The sequence below is a fragment of the Hippopotamus amphibius genome, chromosome 9 (genome assembly GCF_030028045.1).
Source record: "Hippopotamus amphibius kiboko isolate mHipAmp2 chromosome 9, mHipAmp2.hap2, whole genome shotgun sequence".
Classification (NCBI taxonomy): domain Eukaryota; kingdom Metazoa; phylum Chordata; class Mammalia; order Artiodactyla; family Hippopotamidae; genus Hippopotamus; species Hippopotamus amphibius.
This window is the reverse complement of record NC_080194.1, coordinates 122124825-122140242: the sequence shown is the minus strand read 5'-3', so window position 1 is coordinate 122140242 and position 15418 is coordinate 122124825. Positions and strand designations below refer to the sequence as shown.

The following is a 15418-nucleotide window of genomic DNA, read 5'->3' as shown; positions in this document are numbered from 1 at the left end:
ATGGAGGTAACTTAGGAGCATCTGACCTCAGACAGCCTAGAATTTAGCCATTTTTGTTGATTTTTAGCTGAAGGAATATGTGTCCATTGTGACTAGTGTCAACTTAAAAAAAATTGCACAACGTGAGAGTTGCAAGTTGAGTTTATTCGGGGCAAAATTAGGACTGCAGCCCGGGAGACAGCATCCCAGATAGCTCTGAGAATCTGTCCCAGAGAGGCAGCGGGGAAGATTAGTATATATGTGGTCTTGGTAAAGGAGGAGTAAATGCAATCAAATACATTTTTTTGTAAGGGGTTTCAGCTCGTCATGAGGAGCAGATGTCACCATGTAGGGATTTAGTGCTTTTCTAGATATGAGGGGATGCAAGGGTTGGGCTCATAAAATCAGCTCCTGGAAACATCTAACTATCTAAAGACCTGTTCTGCCCGTCCTCCGCAGCACAGAGTGCTTCATTCCTGGTCTCCACCCTGAATTTCCTTCAAGGGGTGTGGAAGGTCAGTAGCAGTAGCAGCACAGTGTGATTTAGTCCTTGTACAGGCAGATGGCAAGTTCCAATTTACAGTTGACACTAGTAAAATAATGCAGCCTCTGTAAGGAATCCATTAGCACTTCTCCTCCCATTGGAAAGCTGAAGTGTGTCTCCAGACCTTTCTCCCTGTCCATGTGGCCATGACACACAAAGTACAGTTGTTGCTCATTTGTGTGGTGATGGGACAGCTGTCATGCACCTTGTGGTTCTCTCAGAGGCTTCCTTCCAGGCAGGAGTGCAGAGCCCAGCTGGTTCCCAAGCTTCCCACCTTCAGGGCGCTGCAAGGAGAGGTGGGAGCTGAGGGGAGCTGGTATCTGACAGATGCCCATGGAATCGAAGCCTCTGAGACTGGATGGAAGTTGAAAGTCAAGGGGTGTGGAGCCTCAGTGACAGGGTGCGTTTTGGCTTTTTCCTTGGTTTTGTATTCTTTTCTTCCTGGAAGATTGGTTCTGTGTGGGAAGGACTAGGGCAGCTGGTGGGCAGTGAAAGCAGGTAGGAGAGGCCACAGGTGAGAGGTCTGGGGGCCTGGAGCCGGGCAGTGGGCAGGAAGCCAGGCTAGAGTCGGCAGTTAGGGGCGTGGTGAGCAGCTGGCATAGGAGGGGGGAGCTGAAGACATTCTGAGTTGCCTAGTTTTCCTGTCTGTGCTAATTGTGGAGCCTTCAGGTGGAAAGTACAGAAGCAGAGCAAGGCTGGGGGGCAGAGGGCAAGTGTGAGGCACCTAGCATACCCTTCAGAGGTGTCCGAGTGTTACCCGAAAACCAGGTTCGCCTCTTGGTGGGTGTCAGCCAATAGACAGGACCAAGCCAAGATCAGGAGAAGGAAGGATTTATTATTTGCAGCAAGTAAGGAGAACACCTGGGATCTTTCCCAAAGCAGTGTCTCCCAGCCAGCAAAACTGGGGAAGTTTTAAGCTAAGGATACATGCATATTCACGAAGGGGCTTGAGCAGAGGAGAATTCAGCATAGAATTGGGGCAAAGGTGACAGTCCAAGCTTTAGTTGATTGAAGTCTGGAAGGTCCACTTCATCCTTCTATCCTCCACCTGGGTGGGGCCTTAGTTCCTACGGAACTCAAAGCTGTATTATTATGTATATTATCTGAGGAACCAGGACCAGCTCCAAGGCTGCTCTTCCCTTGTTTCTGCATTCCCTCCCTAAGATTGTTAATTCTGAGACCTGTTGAGGATCACTAAATAGCTTAGGCAAAATGGGTCCTTTTATGTCAAAAAAAAAAAAAACAGTCCTGGTTCTCTGTCTCTGAGGACCCCTCTAGCCTATATGCTTACACCAGAGCCAGCTGGAAACACTGCTCTGGAAGCAGGAGCCCAGGCCACACTCTGAAGCAAGGGTTGGGGATTGGGACACGTCATTGATGCAAAATGGAAGGAGAGGATGTCAGGTTTGCACTGCGTACATCGTGTCAGGAGCGGCAGAGGAGAGGTTGAGCAGAGGAGGCTGAAACCCATTGCCCTCGCTCTGTCCTCACCAGTCAGCCATTGCCTGTGACTATTGTTTGCTCATTCCACAGACATATATTAAGCTCCCTACTGGGTGCATCAAAATGAAGATCAGATTCCTCAGCTTGGAACTCACCTCCATGCTGTTTATCCCTCACCCTGAGTTTCCTGAATGGGTTGTGCTTCCTGTCCTGCTCCCCGAGTCTCTGTGCCTGGCACTAGGAGTCCACTAAGTTCTGTTGGAACCCCCACCCCTGGTCATCCAGCCTGCTCCCCCTTCCCCCCTGCACTGGGACCGGTCCCCCACCTGCTGCCCACTCACTGTTGGGGTGCTCTGCTCCCAGCCCAGTGCCAGGCCAGGCAGGCACTCATTGGAAGTTGCTCAACTTGAGCCAGAAGCCTCTCAACTCCAAGGAGGAGGCTCAGTCCATGCACAAGACACACGAAAGCCTAAGCTCTGCACAGGCCTGACTGTGGTCACTCTTTCTAAAATGCTGTTAAAGTAAGAGCAACACTTTAAAACATAAATGATTTGAAATCACTTGTGGCTCAAAACCCTCCAGAACCTTCCAGTTTTATGTAGAACAAAATCTGACTCTTCACCTCGGCCTGCACTGATGCCCCACGTGGCCTCTGCTCACTGCTCATGTCGGGCCACCCCGCGGCCACGGCATCCTTCCTGCAGACGGGCTTCTCCTCGTCCTGAAATGCCAGGTGGGGCTCTCCAATAGCTGGCTTCTTCTCCCCAATCTCAGTTTAGGTTTGCTCCCAAGACAAGACCTGTTTCTCAGGCATTTAGTGGCGTATGATGTACACAAAGAAGGCGGGCGTGTCGTGTGTGCAGCTCAGTGAGTTTTCACAGATGGATGTACCCGTGATGTGACTGCCATCCCTTCCGCTCACAGCCTCCCCCAGAGGTGACCACTTAGAGGACACTAGCCACACAGTTAGTTTCATTGGGGCATTAACATACGACCTCACAGGCAGCACCTCCTGGACCAACACAAGCAGGTGGAATTCGACATCTTGCCACATTGATAGTTTTGTTTTAGCATCCCGTCCATCGTCTGTCTACACTTGCTCAGGTTGAGTTACGTGTGTACCTGCTTGTTGACCTGGCTGCTACCTGTCTTCCTCTCTGACCGTGAGCACCAGGGGTCCCCCGAGGGCAGGGCCCTGTCCTCCCCTCCCTGTGTGGGGTGAGACTCCAGCAGAGGCAGGGCCCTGTGAATAAAGCCTCCCTGATCCCCCATTCCATCCTTTCTTCAGGGAACCGTGAAACAGCTCCTGCCGTTCTCTGAGATGGAGGGGAACCCGTGCTTCTTTGACATCTGTGGAAACTTCCTGGTTGTAGGGACAGACTTGGCTTACTTTAAAAGCTTTGATCTTTCCCGAAGGTACAGTTTTTGTCCAAATAAAAGTATTATATTTTTAAAATTAGTCGGGAGGTGGTGTGGTGGGTAGAACACAGAGAGGAGGTAGCAAACTGCTTATGTTCTCATTTCAACATTAATGTGCAATTTACTTTTTTTGAAATGCCTTATATCTTGGCTTAAATTCTTCATCTTTGCATGAAGGGGAAGGGAGCAGCATCACTATGTGGTGGACACATTTCACAGTACGTTTGTCAAAATCCATAGAACTTTACAGCTCAAAGTGAGCCCTAATGTCTGCAAATTAAAAGTCTTTCAGTTCAGGGGATCCCAGGATGGAATGCAGACGAGGCAGGACAACCCCTCCCTCCCCCCACCCTGTGTACGAGTGTGTAGAGCAACCTCCCTGGGCACCAGGGGCTGCCTGGGTCTCCCTGGGACCAAGCGGGACCATGAGACCTGAGGCTAAGGGGCCGCACATAGCACTCGCTCTGTTAATGAAGTCAGTCCCCACACTGCGTCCAGGCTGGACATGAGCAGCTGAGGGATAGGATGGGAGCCAGAGGAGGCCGGTTTCTCACCTGGGTGGGAGGTTCCAGGTCTGTAGGGGCGGAGGCTGGAGTGACTCCTGCACTGATGCATCCAAGGTGGAGACGTGAGTCTGAAGCTGAGTGTAGTTTCATGTGGACGCAGGTGGATGCGTATAAAGACATCACAGCTACGAGGATACACACCAGTCAGTACACACACGGCCTGGCTCTGTCAGCCGAGGGGGCCTGGGGCTCTTGCTCCAGGTGTCACCCCAAGAGCAGCAGGCACACCCTGTGCCCGGATCTGGGTCTCCCAGTCCTCCTGCTGTAAAGGGAACCAGGCTTCTCGGAGAAATGATGCTGGGCCTGATTCTGGGACTGAAGCAGGAAATACACAAGATGAGCCTGGAGACTCTGTCCCAGCCCAGAGGGGCCTGGAAAGACGAGACAATTAAATGTCACATGGGGCCTGGACAGGGCCCTGGGACAGACAGAGGACACTAGGGGAAAAGTAAGGAAATGTGAATAAAGTAAGAAGAATCATGGCGAGATACCTCTACAAGCCAGTATTGTTTCTAATGGAAATAAATTAGAAACAACTAAACAAGAGATTAGTTAAATCAATTTTAGTTTGTCCACACGATGGAGAAGCACGCTGCTGTAATGAAGTGTGGGCAGCAGAGACCCTGGCCATTGACACAGCACCTTTAATAAGCTGCTCCTGTGTGAGATGGGGACAAGATAGGTGTTCGTGCTTGTTCACAAAAACAGAACAACTTTAAAACCTCACCCACCAAATAGCAGACTGTTGTGCACCTGAAACTAAGATAACGTGTGTGTCAATTATACCTCGAAAAAAATATATAAAAGTAAAAACTCGCCATGTTCTGAGCTCAGCCCATTTACCGGGTCGCGCGTTACCGAAGTGAGAGCAGCTGGGCCTGAGTGGAGCTCAGTCCTGTGGGCCCAGGTTCCAGGCCACTAGGAGAAGGGCTCGCCTGCCCTCTCGCGTCCATGCCGCTGAGACCGCCTCCCTCCCCGCAGAGAGGCAAAGGTGCACTGCAGCTGCAAGAGCCTGGCCGAGCTGGTCCCGGGCGTAGGGGGCATGGCCTCGCTCAGATGCAACGCCAGCGGCAGCAAGATCAGCATCCTCCTCAGCAAGGTGGGTCTCCTCAGGCGCGTGCGGCTCTACCCTCCCCTCCCGCCCGCCCTTCTTCGCCTCCCCAGGCAGGGCAACTTTGTGTCCAGTCTCTTCTCCCACCTGGGGCCGCCCTCCCCACCTTCCTTCACTCTGTTTCATCAGAAGCAGTGGTTTCTGCTTTGCAGAGATCCTCACCTCTTCTCTTTTCTGCCTCATTCCATCACCCAACTAAAATCTCTGGGCACCATGGGTCACGACTGTAGAAGGACTTTGGAGCCTCTTGCTTAGAGGGATGCACGATATGGGTGTGAAGGAGGTGGGTGGCGGGATCGCCTGTTCTGGAGGAGCTGCTGCCTTCCTGTCCGCGAGCGTCTGTTCATGCTCTCCTCACTCACTCATTCATTCACTCACTCACTCATTCACTCACCCTTTCATTCACTTGTTCATCCATTTGCTCACCCATTCATTCACTCACTCAGGCATTCATTCATTCCCTCCCTCATTCTCTCATTCCTTCATCCTTTCACTTGCTCATTCACTTGGTGACTCACTCATTTTCTCATTCTTTCACTCCTTCACTCATTCATTCAAGAGTGGATTGCTGGTCGCCCTCTGTGTACCATGCACTTTGCTGGCCAGTGTAAACACAAACCGATAGGTTAAATGGGGGACTCGGCCCCTCCCCTAGGATGAGCAGACATGAGTAAACTTTTACAATTCTGGTGAGAGCTGGAAGGAGAAATGCAGGGCTGGAGGGCAGTGGTGGACGGAGCTGCTCTTGGGAGTTCCAAAGGCTTCCAGGGGAGGTGGAGGTTGAGCCCAGCTGTGGGCTCACCAGGTGGGTGAGTGATGGGGACACAGCCCCAACGAGGCATCACAGGGGTGAGGCCCAGGCTGAGTGGTCAGCGGGCCATCACATGGTGGCAGCCCTCTTGGGGCCCATTGCGGCTATACCGGCCATAGGGCAGGGAAGGGCAGGGAAGGGCAGGGAAGGGCAGGGGCTGAGAGGAGCTGGGTGAGGAGCCTTTGGGGAACAGAGAGGGGTACATGTCCGGTTGTTGAGTTTGAGGCCTTTGAAGGGTGGGCAGTTAGACACAGCCTAGGTCTCAGCAGGGAGGTCTGGCTGGAGGTGGGGGCCCTGCCCCCCAAGGCCCAGGGTGGACCCAGGGAGGGGAGGCAGCCGAGGTGATGGGGAGGGACAGGCGGGCACCGTGCACCAGGCGGTCCCAAGTCACTCATTCCTTCAGAGGCTGGGACGGTGCCCAGTATCCACACACCAGCAGGAGACATGCGCACAGGCAGTGGGCAGGGCATTGGGACATGGTGCTGGGTGGTCCTGGGAAGGGCCTTTCCGTGGTGTTGGGTGTGGATGCAGATGAGTGACCACATCTCTGGAGGCCTGATTCTCAAGAGCAGAGCGAGTTTGAGGGAGCCCAGCGCTCAGACCGGGTGGGGAATGCCCACCCTGGTGAATGAGAAAGTCGAAGAAAGAAGTTGAGCTAGGTTAAGGGGGCTTGCAGTGAAAGGTAGCTCCCCTGCCCCACTGGCACTCCCCAGGGGAGGAGAGGCTGGGAGGAGCAGGAGGCAGAGGCCAGGATGGAGCAGATGGGGCGGGGTGGGGGGGGGAGTGGTTGGAGACTGAGTCATTTTGCTTGTGGAATTGTGATGACTAGAAACTTGCATTTTTATTTAGTCAAACCTATTGGTGATTTTTAATTTGTGATTTCTTCCTTTGCTCTTCAGCTTACAGTATTTTCTTTTGTCTGAGATTTTGGTAATTTTTCATTTTCTTGCCTTTCTTAATTCTTAAGTAAGCACATCCCTTTACCACCCCGATACCTGCAGGAATAAAGGTTTAATAGTCTATCTGAGCTCTTGGCATTTTGCCCCAGCAACAAAGCTGGTTCCCTTTTCTCAGCTTTTCTGAAGCTTCTCTTTGGCTCTTACTTTGTTTTTACTCACCTGCGTGAGAATTGGTTTATCAGAATCCCAGTTCCTTCTTGTCCCCGTGGTTAATTCTCCTCAGGTAAGATGATACCACGCTCACATCTGCATTGATAGCAGCTAGACAGCCACAGTCAACCTGCACAGTCTGAGAATTTGTCTTCAGTTTTCTGAAGTTAGAAAGTAGTAAATCCACAGCCGTTTCAGTGGGATGAACACAAGCTGACATTCGAATTACGAACGCTGGAGGCGCGCTCGTGGGAGCAGCCGGGTGGATGACCCGGGCCTCTCTCTCAGGCGTGTGGCCGGCAGCGGGCGGGTACCCTGAGCTCCGGCTCTCTCTTCCCTAGGCTGACAACAGCCCCGATTCCAGAATCTGCTTCTACGATGTGGAAATGGACACAGTGACCATCCTCGACTTCAAGATGGGACAGATAGATCAGAGAGAGACATTGTCCTTTAATGGGCAGGAGACTAAGAAGTAAGATTGTGGTATGGGAGGATTTTGTTGGAAAAAATTTTGAAATCGATGCTCAGTTACTTGTTGGCTTCGAGGCAGGTTGTTGCTAAGTTTACTTCACACTTGGAAGAGCTCAGCGATCACGAGGTGGTAGAAACCAGAGGTGAAATGGAGGCAAACTCCCCTGGGCAGGGGGGTGGATTTTTCCAGGTTCTAAGGTTCTGGAGTTGTGGGGTAGGAACTTGAGCTTCTGAAAGTGCTGCAGCTGGAGTGTCCATGTGGCAGCCCGAGTTTCGGGGCACAGAGGGCTTGTCAGCATCTATGCTGGCGGGAGAGTGTTTCTGAAAACACAGTGGTCTTTCTTCAGGGCGTTGATGTACCACGTGCGTGAGGGTCCTTCTTTCTTTTTCAGGAGCCAGGCCCTCACGGAAGAGAGGCTGACGAATCTCATGCCCATGAGCCATTTCTGGGATCAGAGTGAGCCCCGGCTGTTCGTGTGTGAAGCCATGCGGGAGGCGCCAGGCGCCCCGCCGCAGCCCATGGACAGGAAGGCCCTGGCCGAAGCCAGCGTGGACCCCACGGTACTGCGTGCTGTCGCCTTTGTGTTTAGACCGGTGGGGATGTGACAGGCTGTGTCTTCCCAGCGTGGTCCATGGGGAAGTCCTAGAGAATGGATTCAGGAGAGCGAGTGCCCACCCCCAGGATGCCAGGGGTCGCCTCTCCCCTCTGGGTTGACACCGAGGGCTGGTCCCACCCTTCTGTCACCTGCCATTTTCTCTCAGGGGGTCAGAGCTCTTTAACGAAACAGTTACTGTGAACTCATCCCTTGATGTCAGCACGTCCTGTGGGGTCCAGTTACTGAGGCCGACTCCTCAGTCATCCCCCAGACAGTTGGTCCCCTCGCCTCGGTCACTGCCCTCCACCCTCTCCATCTGATTCCCCGGCTCTGCAGGGCCTCCCTCCTCTACTCTGGTGACTCTAGGGCCCTGTCCCCCTCGTTGGGCCCAGGACTCTGACACTTCCAAGTCTCAGGTCTTGCGAGACACCTAGTGGTCTCTGGGAAAGCCAGGGGCTGTGTGCACCTCTCTGTCACCCACCTCGTTCCAGAGGGATCTTTCATAGGGTCCTCAGTAGGTCAGCAAAAGCTGGCTGGCCTTAAAGCTTCAGGTGACTTGTGTCTCTGCCAAAGCGACTTCCCTCCAGGACATGAGAGGCTGGAGCCCCTAATGTTACCTGCAGCCAGTTTCCACACCCTGACGTTTTCAAAGGCAAATTTGGCCCTTGGGTCTGAAACACTGAGTGGCGAGAGGGGCTCGAATGGCATCTGTGTCACTGGAGCAGGAGATGCGAAGACTAGGGAGAGGCAGAGAGAAAGAGTCTGGTGAGGAGAGAGTGGAGGTGTGGCGGGGTGGGGGCCTTGGGTGAAGATGCTGAGGAGACGCAGCACTCGCACAGCAGGGCAGGCCCGGCCCCTCGGCCTCTGTGTCTTCTGGGCAGGAAGGGCTGCAGCCCAGCAACGGCCTCTCCGCTGTGCCTCCCCGGGCCCTGAGAGCAGAGTCTTCGAGTCAGAGTAAAGAAACTGAAGGGGTTACTCTTGAAACACGGGAGCTCATGAGTTTCACTCACCAGCGTGGGTGAAAGGGTTAGTCTTCACCACAAGGTCAACAAGAAGGGTCAGGCGGTTCCCAGGCCAGATGAGGAGCGTCCTCCAGGAGGGGCGTCAGAGAACAGTGGAGCCTGGTGAGGTTGCCATGTGCCCGTGTGCTGGCCCCTCTACTTTCTTTGTGTTTTATATAAATGTCCCAGCAATGAAAATGGGATTGGGTGAGAAACAGGAAATTTATTGCCAAACTAAGAACATCTCCCTCTGCAGGCGGACGTGCTGGTCCTGTCCTTCTTCGTCTCCGAAGAGCATGGCTTCCTGTTGCAGGAGAGCTTCCCGCGGCCCCCCGCCTTCCAGACGCTCCTGGGAATCCAAGTGCCCCATTATTACTTCACGAGAAAGGTGGGAGCCCCGGTATGCATGCCTGGCCATATCCTTGGGCCCTCCTCCCTACTGGGGCTCTCTTGTTAAATAAGCAAACCGTGTGCCCTGACCTGCCCCCTGAGTTCCAGCAGATCCGAGGTCTCTGTGTGGGAAAGGTCACCGGCAGGCGGGCAGCAGTGATGCTGAGGGGTGTCTCTCCTGGTGTCCCCCAAACGCACCGTGCCCTTCCACTTTCCTGCTTCTTTTTTAAAATTCTAGCTGGTTTTTTAGAAGTCCGTATTCCTAGGGACTTCCCTGGTGGCACAGTGGTTAAGACTCCGTGCTCCCAATGCAGGGGGCCCGGGTTCAATCCCTGGTTGGGGAACTAAGATCCCACATGCTGCAACTAAGAGTTCACTTGCACCACATGCCACAACTAAGACCTGGTGCAACCAAATAAATTAAATAAATATTAAAAAAAAGAAAAGAAAAGAAAGTTAAAAGTATGTATTCCTGTATTCTGTAAGAAATCAGAAATTGCAAATAAAGAAATAAAGACCAAGGGCGCTGCAAATCTCTGAGGTCGCAGCCCCCAGAGATGGTCACTGGGACAGGCTGCAGGCAGCCTTTCAGGAGACGTGTTGTCCTTTGCCCACATGTGTGCGTTACATACACGGGTGTGTTTTTATTTATTTCATTTTATTTTATTTTATTTTTTTGATGTAGACCATTTTTTAAAATATTCACTTATTTATTGGCTGTGTTGGGTCTTCGTTGCTGCACACTGGCTTTCTCTAGTTGCGGCAAGCAGGGACTACTCTTCATTGTGGTGCACAGGCTTCCCATTATGGTGGCTTCTCGTTGTGGAGCACGGACTCTAGGCACACAGACTTCAGTAGTTGTGGCATACGGGCTTAGTTGCTCTGCAGCATATGGGATCTTCCCAGGCCAGGGATCGAACCCTGTGTCCCCTGTATTGGCAGGCGGATTCTTAACCACTATGCCACCAGGGAAGTCCCATTTTTAAAGTCTTTATTGAATTTGTTACAGTATTGCTTCTGTTTTATGTTTTGTTTTTTTTTGGCTACGAGTTATGTGGGATCTTATCTCCCTGACCAGGGATCAAATCTGCACCCCCTGCGTTGGAAGGCAAAGTCTTAAGCACTGGACCACCAGGGAAGTCCCACAGATGTGTTTTTAAATTTTTGATCAAACCAGATCATTTTCAGCACATGCCCCGCCCCCAGCAAGGTTATTTTGGATGAGTTATTTGCCTTCCTTGGGGCCTGGTCTCCGCATCCCCATGGTCCCTCCTAGACCTGAGATCAGCCATCCTCTGCCCTGAGATACCGTGCTGAGCAGGGGCCAGGGGGCGAGGGGGGGAGGAATGGTGCGTCTGGTGGGGGAGTGTCCAGACCAGTTGAAACACTGATTGAACCACCTGTTTTCAGCCGGACACCAACACCACCTGCATGAAGGAGCTGTGGCTGCACTAGGGCCTGAAGGTTGCAGCCTGTTTTTCACGCCTTCCATCCTGCAGGACTGGGGATACCCCGGTCGCTGCTGCTCCAATTCTCATAAAATTTGCAGACTCCTCCCCCTTGTCAGCTCTGCAGGCTTCCCTGCCACATCTTTCTTTAATGTCATGTCTGAAGAAGGAGTGAAGTGTGTAAGACCTGGATTTTTTTGGCTTTTAGCATAAGGTGACTTAAAACCAACCCTAAACATGATCTCTGTATTCTCTGCAGTTAGCAAGCATTCTTTTTGTAGCTACGGGTGAGGGTAGACCTCACAGGACCCTCAGAGATGGCAAACATGCCATCTGAGCTTGGCCATCTCTGCTGACTCCAGAGCTGGGGCTGCCTGCCTGTGTGCATGGCTTTCTTGTCAGAAGCTAGGATTCAGTTCTCCCCGGGCCCCTCCCAGGGCTGTTACTGACTTCAAGAGGTTTGGCAAGGAAGGCCCAGGGTGGGCTGTCTGCTCTTTGCTCTGTGACTGTCATGGGCAAGCTGTGTGGGTCTGTGGGTCCCAGGCTGTGCCAAAGCCCCTCGTGCAACGTGCTGCCCTGAGACCACAGGCCAGGGTCACCCAGGGGAACAGCATTTCTGGCCATTGAGGTCGCAGAGAGTAGTCTCTTCTGCACTTTGACTTGTGTTCAGAGGCAGTGAATTTTGTGAGGTTGTTTCCAGATTCCAGGAGCCCCTGCGCTCCGTCCATGCAGCTTTTCTGAGCTCCTTCATTTGAACAGGCCAGTGCCACCAGACCAGCATTATTCTGAATTTCATTTTTATTTAGTGCTTTTACACGTTTTCATTTCTCTTTGATTTGATACTCAAAAGGTAGTGACAGCCTGTGAGCTCCTTCTCTTGGGCATCTCCCACGTCTTCACATCTGGGCTTATTTCCCACAGTCTGAGCGCCATCCCCCACCTAGGCTCTCCTCCCCCTGAGCATCTACTCAGAGCTTTTGTCCCAGCAGAGGCCTGGGTGACATTCCTGCCTGTTACCTGAGCTTTGCACTTTCCCTAAGATGTGCTTTTCTTTGTTTTCAGCAACAGCTGTCTGTGTGCTGACAACCTCCTGCCTCATGTGCTCCAGCTTTATGGGGGCCTGGCACGGCGTTGGCTCCTCCTTGGGACAGCACGAACAGCCTGTCTCCTGATGCTTGCAGTGCAGGAAGTAGTTCACTTACCTGCATTTGCAACACAGGAAGTCTTATTCTCCTCTAGGTGCGGGAAAGGAAGGGCCACGCAGTGTGCAGCGCTTCCCTGAAGCGCCCAGCATCCCAGGGTTCCCATCTGCACATGCAAGGGTGTGGTATGAGTCAAACAGCTCCCACTTGTGTCCAGGGCCGGCAGCCCGTCCCCTCTAGAGCAGGCCCCAAGGCAAGCGCGGGAAAGGGGGCACCATGAGCCGTGACCATGGATGCACTTGTTTCTGCAAGAATTCCCATGAGAATTCCTGCGTGTGCTTGCGGGGAGCAGGGCTCTGGTGCGGACGGGGTATCAGACAGATAGCAAGGCTGACAGAGGTCAGGCTGCTGCCTTGTGATTTGTGAAAGCACAGCAGACAGCAGGTACCCCCACATTTTCTGAAGGTTTCCCACTCAGGGCAGAATCAGCCCAAACCTGAGGACTCAGCTTTCCTCTGGGTGGTACCTGGCCACTCAGCCACGAACCCTGACTGGGGCTGCTCTTGGGCCTCTCTGCTTATGCCCTACTCTGTGCCAGGAGGGTCTCCTTGTCCACACCTGGGTCTGACGAGTCCTACCAGGGTTTCAAGGCCCAGACCTAGTGCCCCCGAAGTTGGGGGCTGCAGGTGAACTTCAGAAGGATCAGTGGCACAGAGTCGCTGCTGAGAGCTGAGTCGGAGGCAGTTGGTGAAGGAGTCAGAGTCGCAGCAGATAGGAGACTGATGGTGGAGGAAGGGGGTGGGGGGTGTCCAATGAGGCGGATTATGATCCCTCTGTACACCAGGGAGCCTGTGTAATCAGATGAATGGACGCTGCAGAGAGACAGCTGGGAGACCGAGGGGGTGTGTACAGGTACAGCCCGGCGGCAAGTGGTAGGCATGGAACCCCGTCCAGCTGGGAGGAGGGAAGTGGACTTGAGCAGGATTCATGGCGGGAGCTGGTGCAGAAGGTGAGGTCCAGACAGTGCACTAAAACTGTGCTCATGCTGGGACCACAAGATGTCCTTCCTCTGCCTCCATGGAGGGGAGGGGGGTGGGGGCTGCTGCACTAGGGGAAGGTTCTCCTGAGAAGCACCAGCAGAGGGCTCCCCACCCCTAATCCAGGTTACGTTTCGGAAACTTCTGCCTGCAGTGATGCTGGCGTTGATTTTAATACGACTTGATAGTAAAAGCTCTTTCTAGGAAGTTTATAAAGGGCCCTGGAAGGTGGGGATTTCCATGTCCATTCACAGCTGTTGAGCAGCTGATGTTAACGTTTTAGCAGCTGACAGGTCCCTGCACATCGACAGCCTGCGTCACCTGCTGTTTGAAGGCAGAGCCCTGGGCTTCTGTTAGCTTCGACGGACTTCCAGATGTGCATTGCATTTGCCGAGAGCATTGCTAAATATCTGGTCTGTGTGCAGAGGGTCCCCACAGCTGATGAGTAACCCCAGGGAGAGGCCCAGGGTGGGCACTGGCTTCACAGGGATCCGCAAATAAACAGTGCCTTTTGTCATTCAGCCAGGAGAAGCGGACCGTGAGGACCAGGTGGACTCCGGGTCCCAGCAGGTCTCCCAGATGGTGGGCAGGAGGCCCTTGAGGGACTTCGTGGGGCTGGAGGACTGTGACAAGCCCACACAGGATGCCATGCTCAACTTCAGCTTCTTCCTCGCTGTCGGGGACATGGACGAAGCCTTCCGGTCCATCAAGCTCATCAAGAGGTGAGGGTTCTTCTGCTCAAGAGGCATGCCATGCCCAGCTCCCTGCAGCCCTCCTTTCTGTCTCTTCCCTCCCCGAGAGTCTCATCCTCGCTGACTCTTCTTGGCGTTTGTGTTGTCTCATGGGTTTTTACTCAAGGAGATGCCGGTGCTGGTGGAAACCCAGACGCGTCTGGGCACCCAGCTGACCTCTCAGTGCTCAGAGCCTCATGGGCTGTGATTTAGTTGTTTTGATTTACTTTGCAGTGTCTTTACACTTCCTAGTTGAAAGTTTGGCAATTGCTAAATATTTATAACGATAAATATCTCTCCAGAAACAATTGCACTAAACAGAAAAGGTTTTGATAAAAAAAAAAAATCCCTCAAAAGAACAGGCAAAATGCAATTAAAATTGCTCTCAGAGAAGTTGTCAATCAAGACCTGTCTATAAGCAGCTTCCTCTCTGTTCCTGGGAGAATTCAGAACTCAAGAGCATTTGACAGGGACTTCCCTGGTGGGGAATTTGCCTGGCAATGCAGGAGACACGGGTTCGAGCCCTGGTCCGGGAAGATCCCACATGCCATGGAGCAACTAAGCCCGTGTGCCACAACTACTGAGGCTGCACTCAAGAGCCCGTGAGCCACAACTACTGAAGCCTGAGTGCCTAGAGCCCATGCCTTGCAACAAGAGAAGCCACCACGATGAGAAACCCATGCACCACGACAAAGAGTAACCCCTGCTCACCACAACTAGAGAAAGCCTACACGCAGCAATGAAGACCCAATGCAGCCAATAAATAAATAAAATAAATGAATAAATTTTTTTTAAAAAAGAGCATTTGACAGATTTTAATCACCAAAGGGTAGAAGAACTATTGAAGAATGAATGTCAAGTGGGAAGAGGAGGACGGAGTTAAGGCCCCCAGGCAGCCCCTCGTCTGCAGTGACAGGTCTGTAACCCAGAAGTACTTTCAGAGCAGCCTGAGACCTGGTCTTGATCCACAGCAGAGGGGCTTTTCCCTGCCGCCGGCTGGGGAGGGGCTCTTGGTCGGGGAAGTGAAGAGGCTGGAGGTGCTTTCCGTTGAATAGGAACTCTATCACAGGCCATAGGTGACCACATGGTCCATGCAGTGTATGTTGTCATGTACATAATACTGCTGAGACTACATCTGAGGTGCTTGGGGAAGGAGGGGCAGCCCCGAGGGTCCCCGAGTGTGCTGGGTCCCCGAGTGTGCTGGCTGTACCTTCTGCCCTGAGCTGCGCTTATGTCCATGGTCAGGCCAGATGTGCTTTTAAGTCGTCCTCCTGTTGCTTTAAGTTTTTGTTTTTTGTTTGTTTATCAATTTTTTTGTTTAGTTATTTATTTATTTATTGGCTGCGTTTGGTCTTGGTTGCTGCACACGGGCTTTCTCAAGTTGTGGCGAGTGGGGCTACTCTTTGTTGTGGTGCACGGACTTCTCATTGCAGTGGCTTCTCTCAGTGTGGAGCACGGGCTCTAGGCGCGTGGGCTTCAGTAGCTGTGGTGCATGGGCTCAGTAGTTGTGGCTCACAGGACTAGAGCGCAGGCTCAGTGGTTGTGGTGCATGGGCTTAGTTGCTCGGTGGCATGTGGGATCTTTCTGGACCAGGGCTCGAACCCATGTCCCCTACAATGG

The 15418-nt window shown here is 52.8% G+C and overlaps 1 protein-coding gene across 9 annotated transcripts in view; it reads left to right on the top strand.

Annotated features, from left to right (window-relative positions):
* Positions 1 to 15418, top strand: part of IFT140 (intraflagellar transport 140) — a 72710-nt gene that overhangs the window by 26159 nt on the left and 31133 nt on the right. For all 9 annotated transcript variants that reach the window (XM_057747592.1, XM_057747589.1, XM_057747590.1 and 6 more), the window contains 6 exons: positions 3255 to 3382; positions 4933 to 5050; positions 7324 to 7454; positions 7846 to 8014; positions 9307 to 9438; positions 13590 to 13789. In XM_057747592.1, the coding sequence (XP_057603575.1) occupies positions 3255 to 3382; positions 4933 to 5050; positions 7324 to 7454; positions 7846 to 8014; positions 9307 to 9438; positions 13590 to 13789 (878 nt within the window). The remainder of the gene's footprint in view (positions 1 to 3254; positions 3383 to 4932; positions 5051 to 7323; positions 7455 to 7845; positions 8015 to 9306; positions 9439 to 13589; positions 13790 to 15418) is intronic.